Source organism: Cydia pomonella, chromosome 16, assembly GCF_033807575.1.
Source record: "Cydia pomonella isolate Wapato2018A chromosome 16, ilCydPomo1, whole genome shotgun sequence".
Classification (NCBI taxonomy): domain Eukaryota; kingdom Metazoa; phylum Arthropoda; class Insecta; order Lepidoptera; family Tortricidae; genus Cydia; species Cydia pomonella.
In genome coordinates, this window is record NC_084718.1 from 9,577,201 (window position 1) to 9,593,193 (window position 15,993).

Here is a 15,993-nt window from a genome sequence, read left to right on the forward strand (position 1 = left end):
TTTCAGACTCTTTAAGTTCTCTTCAATCAATATCTAAATTTCCTTTCAAATCTAAATCTAATAACCCAATTATTTATCAAATCCGTAGTCTACTGCAAAAATGTCATCTTAAAGGTTACTCGGTTTCCATTGCCTGGATCCCTGGACACAGAGGGATTAAAGGTAATGAAAGGGTGGATGACTTAGCTCGAGATGCCATTAGTTCTGGAGACATGTTTCCATTTAAGAATGTTGCGGAAGACCTGTTGGCACTGCCTAAAATATACCTAAGAAAGGAATGGACAAAATTATGGGCATCTGGTGCGGGTGCCGCTGCGTTACATTATCGGAGCATACAAAGATCAATTCCTGCCAAACCTTGGTTTGCTAAAATCTCTTTGCCAAAGCCTGCAACCAGTATGTTAATTCGAATGAGATTGGGTCACGTATGTACACCGGAACACCTGAAACTACAAAATCGCGTGGCCAGTTCCGCATGTATTTGTGGAGCTGATCCCGCTGATCTTAATCATATATTCTTTTCAGGTAATTGTAACCTATATGACCGTTCTATATTATTAAGACAGCTGTCAGATTTAAAAGTTCCGTTTCCCACATCTATTAGAACACTCCTGTATATTAATAATTCTTCTCCATATATATTTAAATCATTGTATTCATTCCTTTCACGTCATAATATAAAATTATAATTTATTATAATATATTACCATTCCCTGATCCTTGTCCAAATTCCGACATATCCGTTATAATGTAATCCTTTAATTCCGTTTCCCCGTTTTACTCGTTTGGCTGAATGCGCCAGGAGCGCGATGCCATAAAAAAAAAAAAAAAAAAAAAAAAACGTCAAAACTCAAGTCAAATGATGGTTTTCATCCCGTTTTCAATGACAATGACAATGTCAACCCAATCGGAAGTAATTTTTGCTTGTAGTGGCAGAACTGAAGGAGCTGGGTGACGTCAATTTCCGTTTTAACTATTTTTAGAGATTTTGAATACAAAAATTTGTAAAAAATATATAAAATTAATTTTTTTGTAATCTACAGGAGCCCCTCTCGAAATGGTTTTCGATTTAGGGATATTGAAAATTTTGAAATGTTGTCAATTTGATACGCTTCCAATTTATTACTGCCTACACTCTAATCAGATAGTTGCTTTCCTTCCAGGACGCAATTACGGAATGTTAATACTCAAAAGCATCATGTCCAGGATTATCAGATCATACAAAATTGACGCGGACGAAGTTGGACCACTCAAGATGGAGCTGCTGCTATTTCCCATACGAGGTCACCAAATAAGAATAACAAGGAGAGATGACTAACTTTGGTGTAGTCATATTGTCGGCTGACAACCACAACACTAAGTAACAAATACCTTGTTTAGTAACAAAGCTACTTGGAGGTTCACAAAAGTACGGACGAATTCACAAACATCTCTCAAGCCAACGTTCCAAATAGTATATACAATTCAATTCAATGTTTTATTTAAGGCTTGAAGCCCATATTATGTTAGTAATACAACGTACTTATGAAACGAAATGTAAGTAAATTACATACCTAGTAGTAGCTTTCTTATTTACTGGCCGAGGTGTATTTAGTAATTTTCTGTTCGATGGACTCAGAAAGCTGAGCCGCTGACCGAAATTTGACACTTTCCACACGGAGAACAGAAAAATACATTTTCACGACCTTATTGTCATAACTCATAAGATGCGATGTGTGAAGCATATAAATATATTTTACAACCCCAGCTGGTAAAGACTCTTTTGGTACTTCAAAAACTGATGAGAAATTTGCATTTTATCCACATGTGTGGCAACCATAGATATAAGAAGTAAGTACCTTCTATGATCTGAGGGCCTACCGCGAACCACGTTCGACGTGTTTCCTCTCTGTCGCACTTGTTAATTCGTACGTAATTGTGACAGGGAGGCAACACGTCGAACGTGGTTCGCGGTAGGCCCTCTGAGGTGGCAACGTAATAAAATGCAAATTTTGAGTTGTTGCCTTACCTATGTTGACCGGGAGAATTAAATTTTAAATGATGTTTTTGATTAACATTAATTTTGAATTTGTTTGGTTTGATTTGGTATGATATTTCACAGTTAGTATTCTCGTTACGTTGGAGTAAAATCAACTATTTTGGGACGTTGGCTTGAGAAGATGTTTGAACTCGACTGTACTTGTAACAGGTTTGCTACTTTGTTTTGAATGTCAACTGACCTAAATATATTGATTAGTATATTTTAATTCAGTGTACTATGAGTTTTTAGAATGCCCTTCAGGACCATATTTCACAGACGGCTATCAAAAGATATTTTGTCAAAGAAAGAGAGACTTGGGTTAGTGAATTCTAACAACTCGTGTAGGTACAGTTAAGTACAGAATTTTAATCTACGTCATTATTGAGCTATGATTATTATAAAATAATACTTACATGACGTAGTCATTGGCGATTATGTGATTCTATTTAATTAGTGCATTTGGTATTAGAAAGCTTAACTATAAATTTCCAATTGTATAGTAATTTTACGCACCGGTTAAGTTACCTAGTTCATACAAAATGGTAAAATAATTCCCAATGCGTCAGCCAATCGTGATATTATTATCATTCTCAAATCATTAAATGTTTAATTTAGTATTATAAAAATATTCGTTTTTTTTTTGGGTATGGGACTAACCCCAGTTTGCTCACATACTGGTTCTAATGTAACTTGAATTCATATGAAGAGCACCCCACATGACCTGAAATCATCAGAAATACGGAATCTCTCTGGTCATATTGACACCATACAAAAACTACTATAGATTAATTTCTGATAATTTCAGCCCGTGGTGGGGTGCACCTTAGCAGAGTTTTTCCAGAAAAAAATATGTTTTACTAGTTATTACTAAGTATTATGTGTGTGTGGGGTGGGCAAGTAAAAACGTTGAGTGTTATTTATATGTATTAAACGTATATTACGTTTCCATTAATTTGTTTAATTTTTTACCTTCTTATTTAGGACCATAATGAAAACTATATTTATTTGGCTTTTGTTGGCACTTTATAGGTACCTTTGGCGTCAAATGATAGTTTCTATGACAGCTTTTTACAGTATTTTAATTACTTAAATGTTACAAATTTAATAAATTTATGTGCTAGGTAATATTTTTTTATACAAATGATTGCAAGGTTTGTGCCAGATGTATTTAATATATAATATGACACATGATTTAATATATAATACAAATAATGACCTAACAACAAAATTTTGTTTTTACTGTTTCTTTCTTCATTGCGGCCATCCTTGTATAGCATATAGTGATTATATCAATAAAAACGTATTGGAAGAGCGAATTATTGGATGTAGGTACAGTGCTCCATAAAATACCTACATATATGTGTACAAAAGCTATTAACACAGGTAACTTCAGATATACCTAGGTCCTAGGTACTCATAAGGGGGCGTCTATTAATTACTTGCGGGCCTAAGGGGGGAAGTAGTTAAAAAGTCCTCAAAAACCCCCAGCGTAATTAATGAACGCTCCCTAAGTACCTTGGAACAGACTACTCCCAGGTTAATAATTGTAGGATAATCCCATTCTTCCAACTTCAATGTGTTCTGGCGCCTCTGGCGACAGGGTGGTCTCTTCTTCGTCTGTTGACGTACAACTTGGAATGAATGTCTTATAGTATATTATCACTTAGTTTTTACTGCTAACGTACGTCCTTCCCTCTCGCGCTTACTCTATCTAAATATTGAACATTTTGATTAAAATTTGTAGTTCGACCAAGCTAAGTTGGCAGCGAAAAGCCCAGTCGGTGCAAGTGTAATTTAAATGTCATAATCTCAGAGAAGTTTGCAAACGATGCTATTAAGCTTAGAATACTTTGCTTGAATGTTTATGCTAATGTGGTTTTTCTGGAGCTTGTCACGCACTAAATGGCGTCGCGGGTGTCGCCAACAGACATACATAACAAAACAATTGTGACCGTTATAGACATGAGAACTACTTATAAATAGCCGTTGAAAACTAAGTGCCCAAAGATTGATTGAAAACCATGCTCACCCAGTTCTTCCGCCTCTCGTGCACTAACTTGAATCGCCGATACTGGCGGCAGATCCTTAATGGCGTCGCGAGAGTCGTCAACCGCGCACTCCAGGAATTTGAAGTACTTCGCGACGTCCAGGAACCCCACACCGCAGGGCCGGTCGATGAGTTCAGACGTCATCATGCCCTGGACGTAACCGCCGCATACGACTACTGAGCCCAAATCGTCCTGAAAATCGATCAGTCAAATCTTACAAAAAAATCTGCTAAAAACGCAAAGCGTGATGTAGAGGTGTATTTTTGTATGTTATTTGGAGTCCTTAGGAGTATGTAAAACTATGTTTTGCAAGCAAAAAAGTTGTGCTCCCTGCGTAGTCTGCGAAAAACTGCAAAAATATCTGCATTTTTATAAAGAATGGGTACATTCAACGTTATATAGCAACTTAGGTTAGGTGGGTTAGGTTTTTCAACCTATGTTGCTATATAACGTTGAATGTACATTTGGTACAATTTAAGCCTACTCACAGCGCCGGTTTCGTCTCGAGATATAAAGCTTCAAAAAATGAGTTTTGCTACTTCATAGTGAAATTTTCAGCCAAATATCTGCAAAAGGTAATGCTATAAAATCATGGGCGCAGGCAGGTACAGGCAGGGGGGCAGCTGACCTCAAATGCTACTAGAGTTCAAATTTTACATACAATGTATTCTCCTCTGCGGCGTCTGCCCCCCCCCCCCCCCCCCCCCCCCCCCCCCCCTTCAGTGGCTGGCTACGCCCTTATATGAAGTACGACGAGTAAATTGTAATAAATAAAGTTACAGCAAATTTAATAACATTCAATAAAAGGTCAGTCAATTTCTAAAGTTATCTTAAGACGAAAGGAGACGGCCGTTTCTCCATACAAACGTAGTCCCCATTTTCCTTCCATCAAAACCAGATTTCATACAAAATGTTAAATGCTCCTAACTCTTATAATAATTAAAAATTCAAAAAAAATTGGCTTTGGTTGATATACAATAAATTGTGTCAAAATATTTTCAATAACGTTAATGTCCACTCCACTTTCGTCTTAATTATCGTTAAAAAATTAAATTACTATAATGGGAAAGGCAACTAATGTATTGTTTACGGCATTGTCAGTACCATCGTAGGGAGCGCAATCAACGATTAGCTTTTACTGGCCTTCTCCGATAGCAGCGAGTGATGTTAGAGATTAATTAATTCAGTAATGAAATCAAGATACAATCTGTAGTTTGGCTTGTTCTTCGGCCCCCCTTTTTGCTCGTAGCTATAGATTGTAGTATATGAGGCTGATTCTGATTTAACAATATGTCCAAATACTTAAATACACAGAAAATTCTAAAATCAGAAACACCCATGGCTCAGGAACAAATATTTGTGCTTATTGCACAACTAAATGCCCATACCGGCATTCGAAACCAGGATCATCGGCTTTATAGGCAGGATCACTACCCACTAGGCTAGACCGATTGTCAAAATGTTTTGATACGACCTTGACGATAGCTCATGCTGATTCGCGCAGTGCTGGCGAACACACTGGAATTACTGGAAGTAGTGTAATTAGATATCTAGCTCGCGCTTGTTCCTCCAAGTGGCGGCAGCGAATGCTCAAAGGAGTCACGTGGTGCCGCCCATCGCAAAAGCATTCTAGTGGCCCCGTTGGGTGTTCAGCGGGAATTTAGTAGATTTCACAAAATCAACGATTTAATATTATCTATGTATGAAAATATATATTAAATTATGTGGGCGCATCAACTATTTCTTGTATGGATACGCGCGAGCGAGTTGATTTTTTATAAAAAAAATGGATATTGATTTTTGCTAACAATCTCATTTGACAATAGCAGTCTTGTACATTGAAAATATATCCAGAGCATCGCTCGTGTTCACGTTTTACTGGCTTAGAAACATGAATTTGATAACAAACTCACGTAAAGTGTCTCCCGGGTAACGGACCTGAGTTTGAAAATGTTGTATAGAAAACATCTTTTAATTAAAGAAAATAAAATTGGTCTAATTACTTTTCAATTATTTATACATATTTTTAAATTTGTCTAAACTCTAAGGACTAGCAATGATAGAGGTATTGCTAGTTAAAACCCGCGGATTGACAACACACTGATTAACTGCTCCACAAGTCCACATACATTTAACAGCCTCAACCGCCATTAGAAAGGCATTTTTAAATTTGTAATTTATTGAATGTTGCGCAAGCGTTTTGTGGAGGGGAGAAGGCTATGCGACCAAGCATGGTTTAATGCGTGAGATAGCAGAAGGTATCGCAGAAAGTAAACCGGGACAGGAACCTCAGGTGGCATGAGCTTTCTCTGCCAAAAATATGTAGGGAGGTCGTGCCGCTCACGCATCGGCCTCCACGGTCACCAAACCCGTTGTCTAAACAGCAATGCTTAAATCGTCTGCAATAGACGCAAAGAACCAGTGAAGAAGTTATAGTACACTGATAACACTAAGTCACACACATGCCTATAGGTCAAACTGCACAAACGTATGCCTAGATTGGGTAATGGAGGCTGATTATGATATAACAATTTATTATGCCTTGACTCACAGTACACTCAAGAGCACCAGTCAGCGTAAGTAAACTATCGTCAAGGTCGTATCGAAACAATATCAAACCAAGAACAAATCGTAAAATCAGAATTGGTCCTCATGCACTACAATCTATGCCTGAAAAACAAGCCAAACTATACATTGTATCTTGATTTCATTACTGAATTAAAGAAATGCTTAAGAGTCGCAGACATTTTAAATATGGTTAATATCCTTCACTCCGCTGCTATCGGAGAAGGCCAGTAAAAGCTAATCGTTGATTGCGCTGTCTACGAAGGTACTGTTTTTGTAGGGATTTAGACAATACCATAAACAAAACATTAGTTGCCATTATAGATTTTTTTGTACAATAATAAGAGAACTATAGAAGTTACTGATCTTTAATTGCACTCATATGAAAGGTGATTAAATTTGTTATAACTTTATTTCTTACAATTTATCTCATAGCATAAGTGTTTGCCGATATTCCGCTGAAAATAAAAGCAAACCTCGAAATTTTACTTTGGAGTAAAAAACTCATTTTATTAAGCTTCATATCTCGATAACTATTTAAGATACGGCACTGTATGCTTAAATTGTTCCAACCCATTTAAAAAAAAAGCTCTGAAACTGAAAAAATAGCGCATTTATTGCAGTTTTTCGCAGACAACGCAGGGGGAACAATTTTTTTTGCTTGCAGAACATAGTTTTATATTCCTCTAAGGACTCCAAATAACATACCAAAAATACAGCTTCGCGGTTTTATTGTAAGATTAGACCGATCTAAAATGGAAATGATGCGATTCTGCTTTTTTTATATATTTTACTTGAGACACGCGGCATCAGCTAAATTGGGCAAACACATTTTAGAATAACCGGCCAAGAGCATGTCGGGCCACGCTCAGTGTAGGGTTCCGTAGTTACTCTTCCGTCACATTAAGCTAAACTGGAGCTTAAAGTATAGTAAATTGTTAACCAAGGGATGAAACGGTACCTTTCACCCGAATTAAACAAATAGGCAAATTTGCATAATCAGTACCTAATTAAAGTCTTTTTACTATGAAGAGAAAACTTTTTGCGATAACTCAAAAACTAAACTGATCATGTCCGCTATAGTTTTTCATTTAATGTCTTTCTTAAGCTCTACTTTCACGATTTTTGTCATATTTTTTGGACCTATGGTTCAAAAGTTAGAGGGGGGGGGACACATTTTTTTTCTTTCGGAGCGATATTCTCCGAATATATTCACTTTACCAATAAATGTTTCTTGAAAACCCCTATTAGTTTTGAAAGACCTTTCCAACGATACCCCACACTCTAGGGTTGAAGAGAAAAAAAAATTCACCCCCACTTTACGTGTAGGGGAGGTACCCTAAAAAAAATTTTTAGATTTTATTGTAATTCTTTGTCGGCTTTATGGATTTATATATCCATGCCAAATTTCAGCTTTCTAGCACTAACGACCACGGAGCAAAGCCTCTGACAGACAGACAGACAGACGAACATGGCGAAACTATAAGGGTTCCTAGTTGACTACGGAACCCTAAAAACGTTACTTCAGAGGACAATATACAATGGAATTAATGACTCTGGTACAAAATATATCCCGTATTTCTTATTTGCGTCTACTACTGAAAAAAAATCGCAGCAGTGCAGCGAAAAAATTTGCTTTAGATTCCCGACGACGATGTATATCTACAGGAAGACGCGAACGAGTTGAGTAGGTATACTACTCAACTCGTTCTGTCCCTCCTTCCTCCACAAAATTTTATAATTGCTCATTCACTTTTCGGGCTGTTCGGTTATGGAACTCTCTCCCTGTCGAAATAAGACGCGCTCAATCCCTTGCTGTTTTCAAATCCCATCTTAAAGACTATTATCTGTCCCTTCCTTAGTGTTTCTGTCCGCGTTACTGGTTATCACTTTTTGCAAGAATTATATAGTATTGTATATATGTATATATGTAGGTATATAATTATGTAAGTAGTGTGTATGTGTATGTATTGTCTTACTGTTGTAGACTTAAATTTTAAGGGTATTTTAGTTTGCTATTTAGTTTTTTTGCACCTCCTAATTAGTTAATTTAAGTTTCAGTTCTCCACTACCTAAAGGTTGTCTGGAAGAGATCGCTCTGTAGCGATAAGGCCGCCTGTTGTTTACCTCTATCTTCATGTTTTTTATGTGTTTCCATGTACATTATTTTCAGAGGTTGTGCAATAAAGAGGATTTGTATTGTATTGTATTGTATTGTATACTACAAAATATGTATTACGATATTCACGATTTCAAAATGTACTGTACAAAGTAAAAATAATAGCTATCAAGTTTCTCCGTGAAATCGCTTCCCATTATTCGGGGATAGCTTGAACAATTGGAGTTGTTACTTCGTATAACGTTTAAGGATTTCAATGGCCTTAGTTAAACAAAATGGTATAATTACAACAGCAAACAAATCATTACAATCAAATACGAATAGGTACGAAACTAACTAAAATCTAGGTAATTGTGAACACAAATACATTTACACGTATACTCAAAACTACTTGTTTGGGATTACAAATTACTTAAATAAATATTTGACTACCATTCATAGCTAATCATGAAGCACGAAACATTATAGCTAACAGCGCGGCTTACGTGGGCGATGACTCGCGAATGCGACGCGGCGCGGTGCGGCGCGGCGGCCCAACAGCATTCGGAGATCGCCCATGTAAGACACTTCCATAGGTATCAAAGGAATGAATTCACCCGCGCCGCACCGCGCCGCTTCACGTTTGCGAGTTATTCGCTCAGGTAAGACACTGCATAAGAGTCCGCAGCAAGGTTCTCCATACAAACGTAGTTACGGTCTCTTTTTACAACGACTAGCTAAATTGCTCTGAAACTTTATACTTACAATAGGATAAGGTATATCTAGTCATGTAATTAGTTTATGTATCTTCACATAAAAAATTCAGCGAATTTTATTTTTTCTTAAACATTTTTTTTATGTTTTATAAGTAAGTAAGTAAATATTCTTTATTGCACCAAGTCACCAACAATTATACATTTTACATACATGTAAACCTACAAAAAAAATTTGAAGGAAAATAGAACCAGGTAACAACAGGCGGTCTTATCGCTAAAAAAGCGATCTATTCCAGACAACCTTTAGGTAGCAGGAAACGTAGAACTCATACAAAAGTCAACAGGTAGTGCAAGGAGCTAAATATGGAGACTATTAAACACAAACACACATACTACATACTACTTACCTATTAGCTAGAGCTATTGTATTGTATTTAAACTAATTACATGCATAGATATGTCATTGTATGTGCAAAATTTCATTACAATTCAACACCTAATTTTAAAATGAGAACGAGACTCCGTTTATACGAGCTTACTCTTAAACTTATGCCAAGCACTTCGCTCCAAATCAGAAAAGCTGTGTATTCAGGCTACGACGTAGCACTGCAAGCGGAGCTTAGCAGTGAATAAGTTTTTAAATAACTTCAAACTAACCAACTCTGCCTCCAGGGGTATCGTTGCGCTTAAATTATGTAGCCAAATATACGTACACAGGTACTTATATGAGATTGGGATAAAAGAACCGCACTTACCGGACACAATGCTCCAAACTTGTCATTCTGTAAAAACGTTAGCAAGTCAAATGAAAAGAAAGTTATTTATACCTACGCAAATAAAGCAGCAATAATATACCTAATTAATATGCTTATATTGAATATAGAAATTATTTGAAAACGAAAAAAAAAAACGCGTGAGCTCCCTATGTTGAAAATATAGGTAGGAGCTTATTAATAATTCTGAAAACTTACTATACAATTTGGTTGACTCAAGCATAGATATTTGTCGTCAGTATTCCATATTTCTTCACATATAGCGTTGTTCAAAATTTTGACGTCCACCCTACGCATATGTATTAACAAAGGTAGCAGAAAGCCCTGAAAATATATAAAAGTTAGTATAACGATTTTAAACAAACTAATCCCAAAAGATGAATTCAAAAAGTCACGCAGATGATCGAAATTAAGTGCTTTTTGGCTATGAGCACTCTACCTACCAGTACCTAGAGTAACAAACATCTAATAAGAAAAGTCTACATGCGCGGTCAAGTTAAATAAAAAACAAGTGACGATAGACGCTACGAAGCGGGGGCATCGCTAGCTTGGATTAGTTACTGCAGTCTTAGCACAAGTGCGCCGAGACACACCTATTTTCCCACCTTATTCATAAACGCGCTACAATTCTCAATTAGTTAATTTATGTTTTATCCATTGACATATATATACGGGCCTTACGGGCAATGAGAATGGGGCCAGTACAGCGGTGTCACGTACACAAATTCGAGCCAATCGTGCAGTCTAATGCCACAACGCGATTGGTTGATGAGTTCGCATCACGCGCGTGATTGGTCGCAACTAGTTGCGTTAGACTGCACAATTAATTGGCTCGAATTCGTGAGTAACACCACTAAACTAGCACCATTCTTAGTGCCCGTAAGGCTCGTGTTTAGATATATGTCACTGGTTTTATCCCTTTCTTACAAATACATAAATCAAAAATAAGAAATAAGTTATAGATACTATTCACATTGACACATTGCAAATATTTTGCCTAGTAAAATTGCATTCGGACAGAAAAAAAAAAATTGTATGATATATATAATATAAATATCATACTGCTGGACTTTTAAATGATTATTTTGTATGATACATTTTTATTACCTTCATTTGGATTTGTTTTTTTTTGTATTTAAAATAATATGGTGAAAAATTTTGTGTTTCACTCAGAGGCAAAGTTTGTTTAACCCTCGTGCCTTGAAACCCTCGCAACGCTCAAGATTCCAGTTCTAGAACCACTCGCTAGGATCTTTCGCTGGCTCGGGTATCAATATTAGCACGATTAAACAACAACTTTGCCCCCTTGTAAAACAAATAATTTTCTGTCCGTACGCAAATTTACTAGGCAACTAGTGTCAAAGTAATGTCTATCATTAATTTCTCATCACAAATAAATAACATATGAGGTTAGATATTCCTTATTACGTATCTCCTACTACTACCTGTTGCATCCGAGATTTTAATTTGAACACCAAATGTGAATATCGTGTTTTCGGAGACAGGATTCAATAGGTTGAAAATAAGTACGGTGCAATAATCCCTACAATTGTTTTGTTACCAACTCTGCATTCCACATCGCACTCGAACCTTGAACCTACCATCGCTGACGTATCGATGCGTACCGAGAAATATTTGCCTAAGATACTTAAATAGCTAGCATAAGCCGTGTTAGCATTCCATTTGTCAACAAACACATATCATTTATTGAATGTATTTTGGTTATATAAGAGGAAACTGGCCGGTCCGTATCATAATCGCTGATTCAACTCAGTCAGAGTGATAGGTATATTTTTACCAGACTACGGCGAAGCCAAAACCAGGGGGGAGAAACTGCAGCATTCGGGCATTCTCGACTCCGTTCGGCTCTATTGCTCTGAGCAATTATTGGGGTTGGCACAACTTGACGTCCCTTTGTGTGTACAACCACAGATAAGATAAAGACTTGAATTTTGACAACCCTAAATAGCAGATAGAGATAGTGCCATACATTAGAAAGGACAGCATGATTCGTCCCTGAATCGCTGTCAAACTTCGGTTTTGCTAGAAGTTTCTTTTATTATCCTTTTCAAAACGAAGCACTATACATTTATGTAGGTAGGTACCTAAACACTTACATTCCTCCGACTACCCCACCCGTAGTAGCGACACTTGAGATCCACTTTGGTCTCCGCCAAAGCCTCCATGCCAACACCATAGCGCACTCTGTTCATGATGTACTCTGTGTTCGGCTCGAAATGGCGCATCACAAACTGGCTATTCAGCACGAGCAACGCTATGTTGTCGGTCGTACAGTGGTCCCATCGCCCCGAGTGGTTGTAAGCTGAGAAAAGGTATATTTATTTGCCTATGATATGTAAAACAAAAAAAATATCTCCGCTCTAAAAGTGAATCTCATAAATTGTGACTATCCTAACAATTCGCTTTAGTCACGCGAGAAATGTGGAAGAGTTTACCGCCAACACATAGGCAGCCATTTTTATGGTATGAGAGAAAGAGACAAACTTATGTTCTGCACCACGAGAGTGACAAAGATCAACCGGTGAACATGTTCTCCAAACAACTAATGGACAGCTTTCTTTATTTCTTATCGAACCATACCAAGGTTGGTATATGGTTCGAGAGTGTGTTTGAAAATATTTTATTTTATTAACCGAACCGTCCGGATCCATGAGACATCCAGAGATCTCCTCAAATCTTATAGGCATACATACATATAACGACTTTAGTATTTTTATCAAGAAACCAAGCATTTTCATCCAAAACAGGGCCAATTAATGAAGTGGAACTGCTGATGATGACCAGAACGGAATTCTTCATTAACACGTTTGAATTTTGGCGAATTATCCTCTTCGTTATAATTGTTAAGGAACATTTGTGTTAAGGTTTAGTTCTGATCAGACCCAGACCTTAAAACTTGAAACGTACCTACCCAAAGCGCAAAAATGTTTAATGATATTGACAGTTTGGCCAGACAGGAACGAGTCTTGCAAAATGATGCATTACTCGTATTATATCGTATCGTAATGTACATTATATATATTTTTTTAGTTTTATCATTCTCTTATTTTAGAAGTTACAGGGGGGGGGACACGTTTTACCACTTTGGAAGTGTCTCTCGCGCAAACTATTTAGAATATTAGTTTAGAAAAAAATTATGTTAGAAACCTCGATATCATTTTTGAAGACCTATCCACAACCACATGTAAGGATTTGATGGAAAAAAAATTGAGTTTCAGTTCTAAGTATGGGGAACCCCAAAATTTATTGTTTTTTTTTTCTATTTTTGTGTGAAAATCTTAATGCGGTCCACAGAATACATCTTCTTACCAAGTTTCAACAGTATAGTTCTTATAGTTTCGGAAAAAAGTGGCTGTGACATACGGACGGACAGACAGACAGACAGACAAACATGACGAATCCATAAGGGTTCCGTTTTTTGCCATTTGGCTGCGGAATCCTAAAAACTAAAAATGGAAAACAAAAATTAATCTTTACAAAAAAATTAAACCGAGTTTGCTAGCGCATATAAAAAATAAAAAAATAAAATAAAAAATAAATTGATTTTATTTCAGGCAAGCACCCATATAAAACGGGGTGATATATTATTTTATTCTTTTTGAAGTGGGTTTTACTTTTTATTCCTTTTAGAACTAGCTTTTTGTTCGTATGAGTAAATACCTCTATGCATACAAATGTTTTCAACTTGTCTTTTCGTGCCAAGGCCCTCTCTGAATTTGTGCGAGCCGCCGTAGACATTGAACATGAATTCCTCCCCGTAGATGCACACGGCGGGCGTCAGTACCATGTGGGGCTCGATGAGCGCCCCCGCGCAGAACAGCATCGCTTGGGAAAAGTAATAGACCTGACGAGCAACACTTGGCTTCAGTGGTATAAGTATAACATCGTCTACTCGTAAATAAAATGGGAATTGGCGACATGACATAACTTCATTTGACTATGCGAATTTCGGAACATACTTTAATGTTTTCAACATTACAATGGGTCACACAGCGATTTTTAAGCACAAGTTGAAGAACAGGTAATAGCTGGTTTGCCGCCAGCATCCTTGGTACAATGGCTCAAGGGCCTATTTTAGATATAAGCTAGTTATAGTAATCATCTGTATATATCCATTATGTATATTGTTATCTCAATAAATATATTTTACACTAAAGAATAGCTAGTAGGGTACGTTTAGCCTGTACCGTGCAGGAGTTTAATCAGAAAATCATGCATGCCCTTAACTTTGGATTATTCGCAGAAGAAACGTTAACTTACTGCTTAACTCTGTGACCCAAATATACTTACTATTAAATTTATTTACAATCTTTTATGTTCCTCGGGTACCTCTAACCTTTGGTTTGAAAGAAAAGGGAAAGTAAATACTTAATTAGTTACCTACGAAAATAGTACATTACGATACAAGTGCGAAAAATAGGAAATTCGAAACGAGTAGCGATAAATTAAAACACGACCGAGGGGAGTGTTTTAAATCGACACGATTGGCGAATTACCTATTCGCACATGTATCGTACAACGTTTTACAGTACATATGGTCCTTTAAATGTTTGACACAGTAACGTAATATGCTAATTTTCACACTAGTGCGGTAAAGTAGCACCATATGTACTGTAAAATATATTTGTAAGTACAACGTTCATCCTGTAGCAAGCTCATAAGTATAAATACGTAATACCCCAGTTTACCTATCAGCGCGCTTAAATATTTCCTGTAAGTAATATGTGTAATTGTGTACCGTATCTGCGCCTATGAATGTCGTGAGATTAATTTTACTATATTAAAATAAGTAGGAGTTCGGTGGCCAGAGGGTTAATTATGATGAACGGTATACTTAATAATGGTTACATGTGGAACGTGGAATCATGCTAATCTGTGGATGGCTAACCGCAGCTTGTCAAGCATTTTAACACACTTTAAGTACTTTTTGTACAATTGTGTAGCTGTACCTATCTAGATTTAACATATACTACTAATTGTGTTTACAGACGATAGAAAATTAACAAATCGGGGCTAACTAGGAGGCCATCTTACCCCAATTTTAGTTACTTTAGGTGCTAGCTAGAAATAGGTATATAGTTTTACTTGACTTCCAGTAACTAGTGGTGATAACCAACTTACAACATATTGTCCATCAAGATTTGTGGCAGGCTTGCCAACGAAACCAGCCGCATTATTAAAATCGAAATCCACTGCAAAAAAACGAAACATTTCAGTAAGTTTGGAGGTTTCGTAATTAACACACAGGTACAGTTAACAATTAGCATAATTAAAACCTATGACTTACCTATTTAATCAAAACTTACAGTCCGAGAAAAGTTAAAAGTCGTGGCAGCGGTGCTAGTATTTGAAATATTTAGAGCTCAATTACCTTCACCTAGAGACGAAAATACCATGACTATAAACTTTTCTCATCCTGTAATTAGTTAAATAGGTATTTTAAAACTAGAAAATTTACGCATTGTAGCAATTCCTCCAATTTGTCCTGCACCCATCTTAACTAACAATAAAAACGTAACGGGACGCGAATTCAGTTACTTCAACTGTGGAACTATGAAACTTTTAATTAAAATTGACAAGAAATTTAATTTAACGGTACGCTTGAAAACTTTGTAAACATTTGGCGAAATGAATTCTTAAAAAATATATATGTATTTGAAACAGCGTGACTTTTGTAGCTCCATATCCGGACTAATATAAAGAATTCTTAGTTAATTACAGTAATCCGTACAATCGACTGTAAGGATATTTG

General features: G+C 36.6%; 2 protein-coding genes across 3 annotated transcripts in view; one reads left to right on the forward strand and one right to left on the reverse strand.

Moving 5' to 3' along the window:
* Positions 1–2,968, forward strand: part of LOC133526111 (cytochrome P450 4c3-like) — a 29,336-nt gene extending 26,368 nt beyond the window's left edge. For both annotated transcript variants that reach the window (XM_061862586.1, XM_061862587.1), the window contains exon 11: positions 1,164–2,968. In XM_061862586.1, the coding sequence (XP_061718570.1) occupies positions 1,164–1,318 (155 nt within the window). In that variant the 3' untranslated portion in view covers positions 1,319–2,968. The remainder of the gene's footprint in view (positions 1–1,163) is intronic.
* On the reverse strand, positions 2,932–15,910 carry LOC133526113 (serine protease 29-like). Its single transcript, XM_061862589.1, has 8 exons — positions 15,700–15,910; positions 15,363–15,433; positions 13,902–14,085; positions 12,338–12,543; positions 10,419–10,544; positions 10,203–10,229; positions 4,050–4,260; positions 2,932–3,637 (listed from the first exon to the last, which is right to left on the reverse strand). The coding sequence occupies exons 1-8, from the start codon at positions 15,734–15,736 to the stop codon at positions 3,558–3,560; spliced, it is 942 nt and encodes a 313-aa protein (XP_061718573.1). The 5' UTR covers positions 15,737–15,910; the 3' UTR covers positions 2,932–3,557.
* Positions 15,911–15,993: the final 83 nt, after the last annotated feature.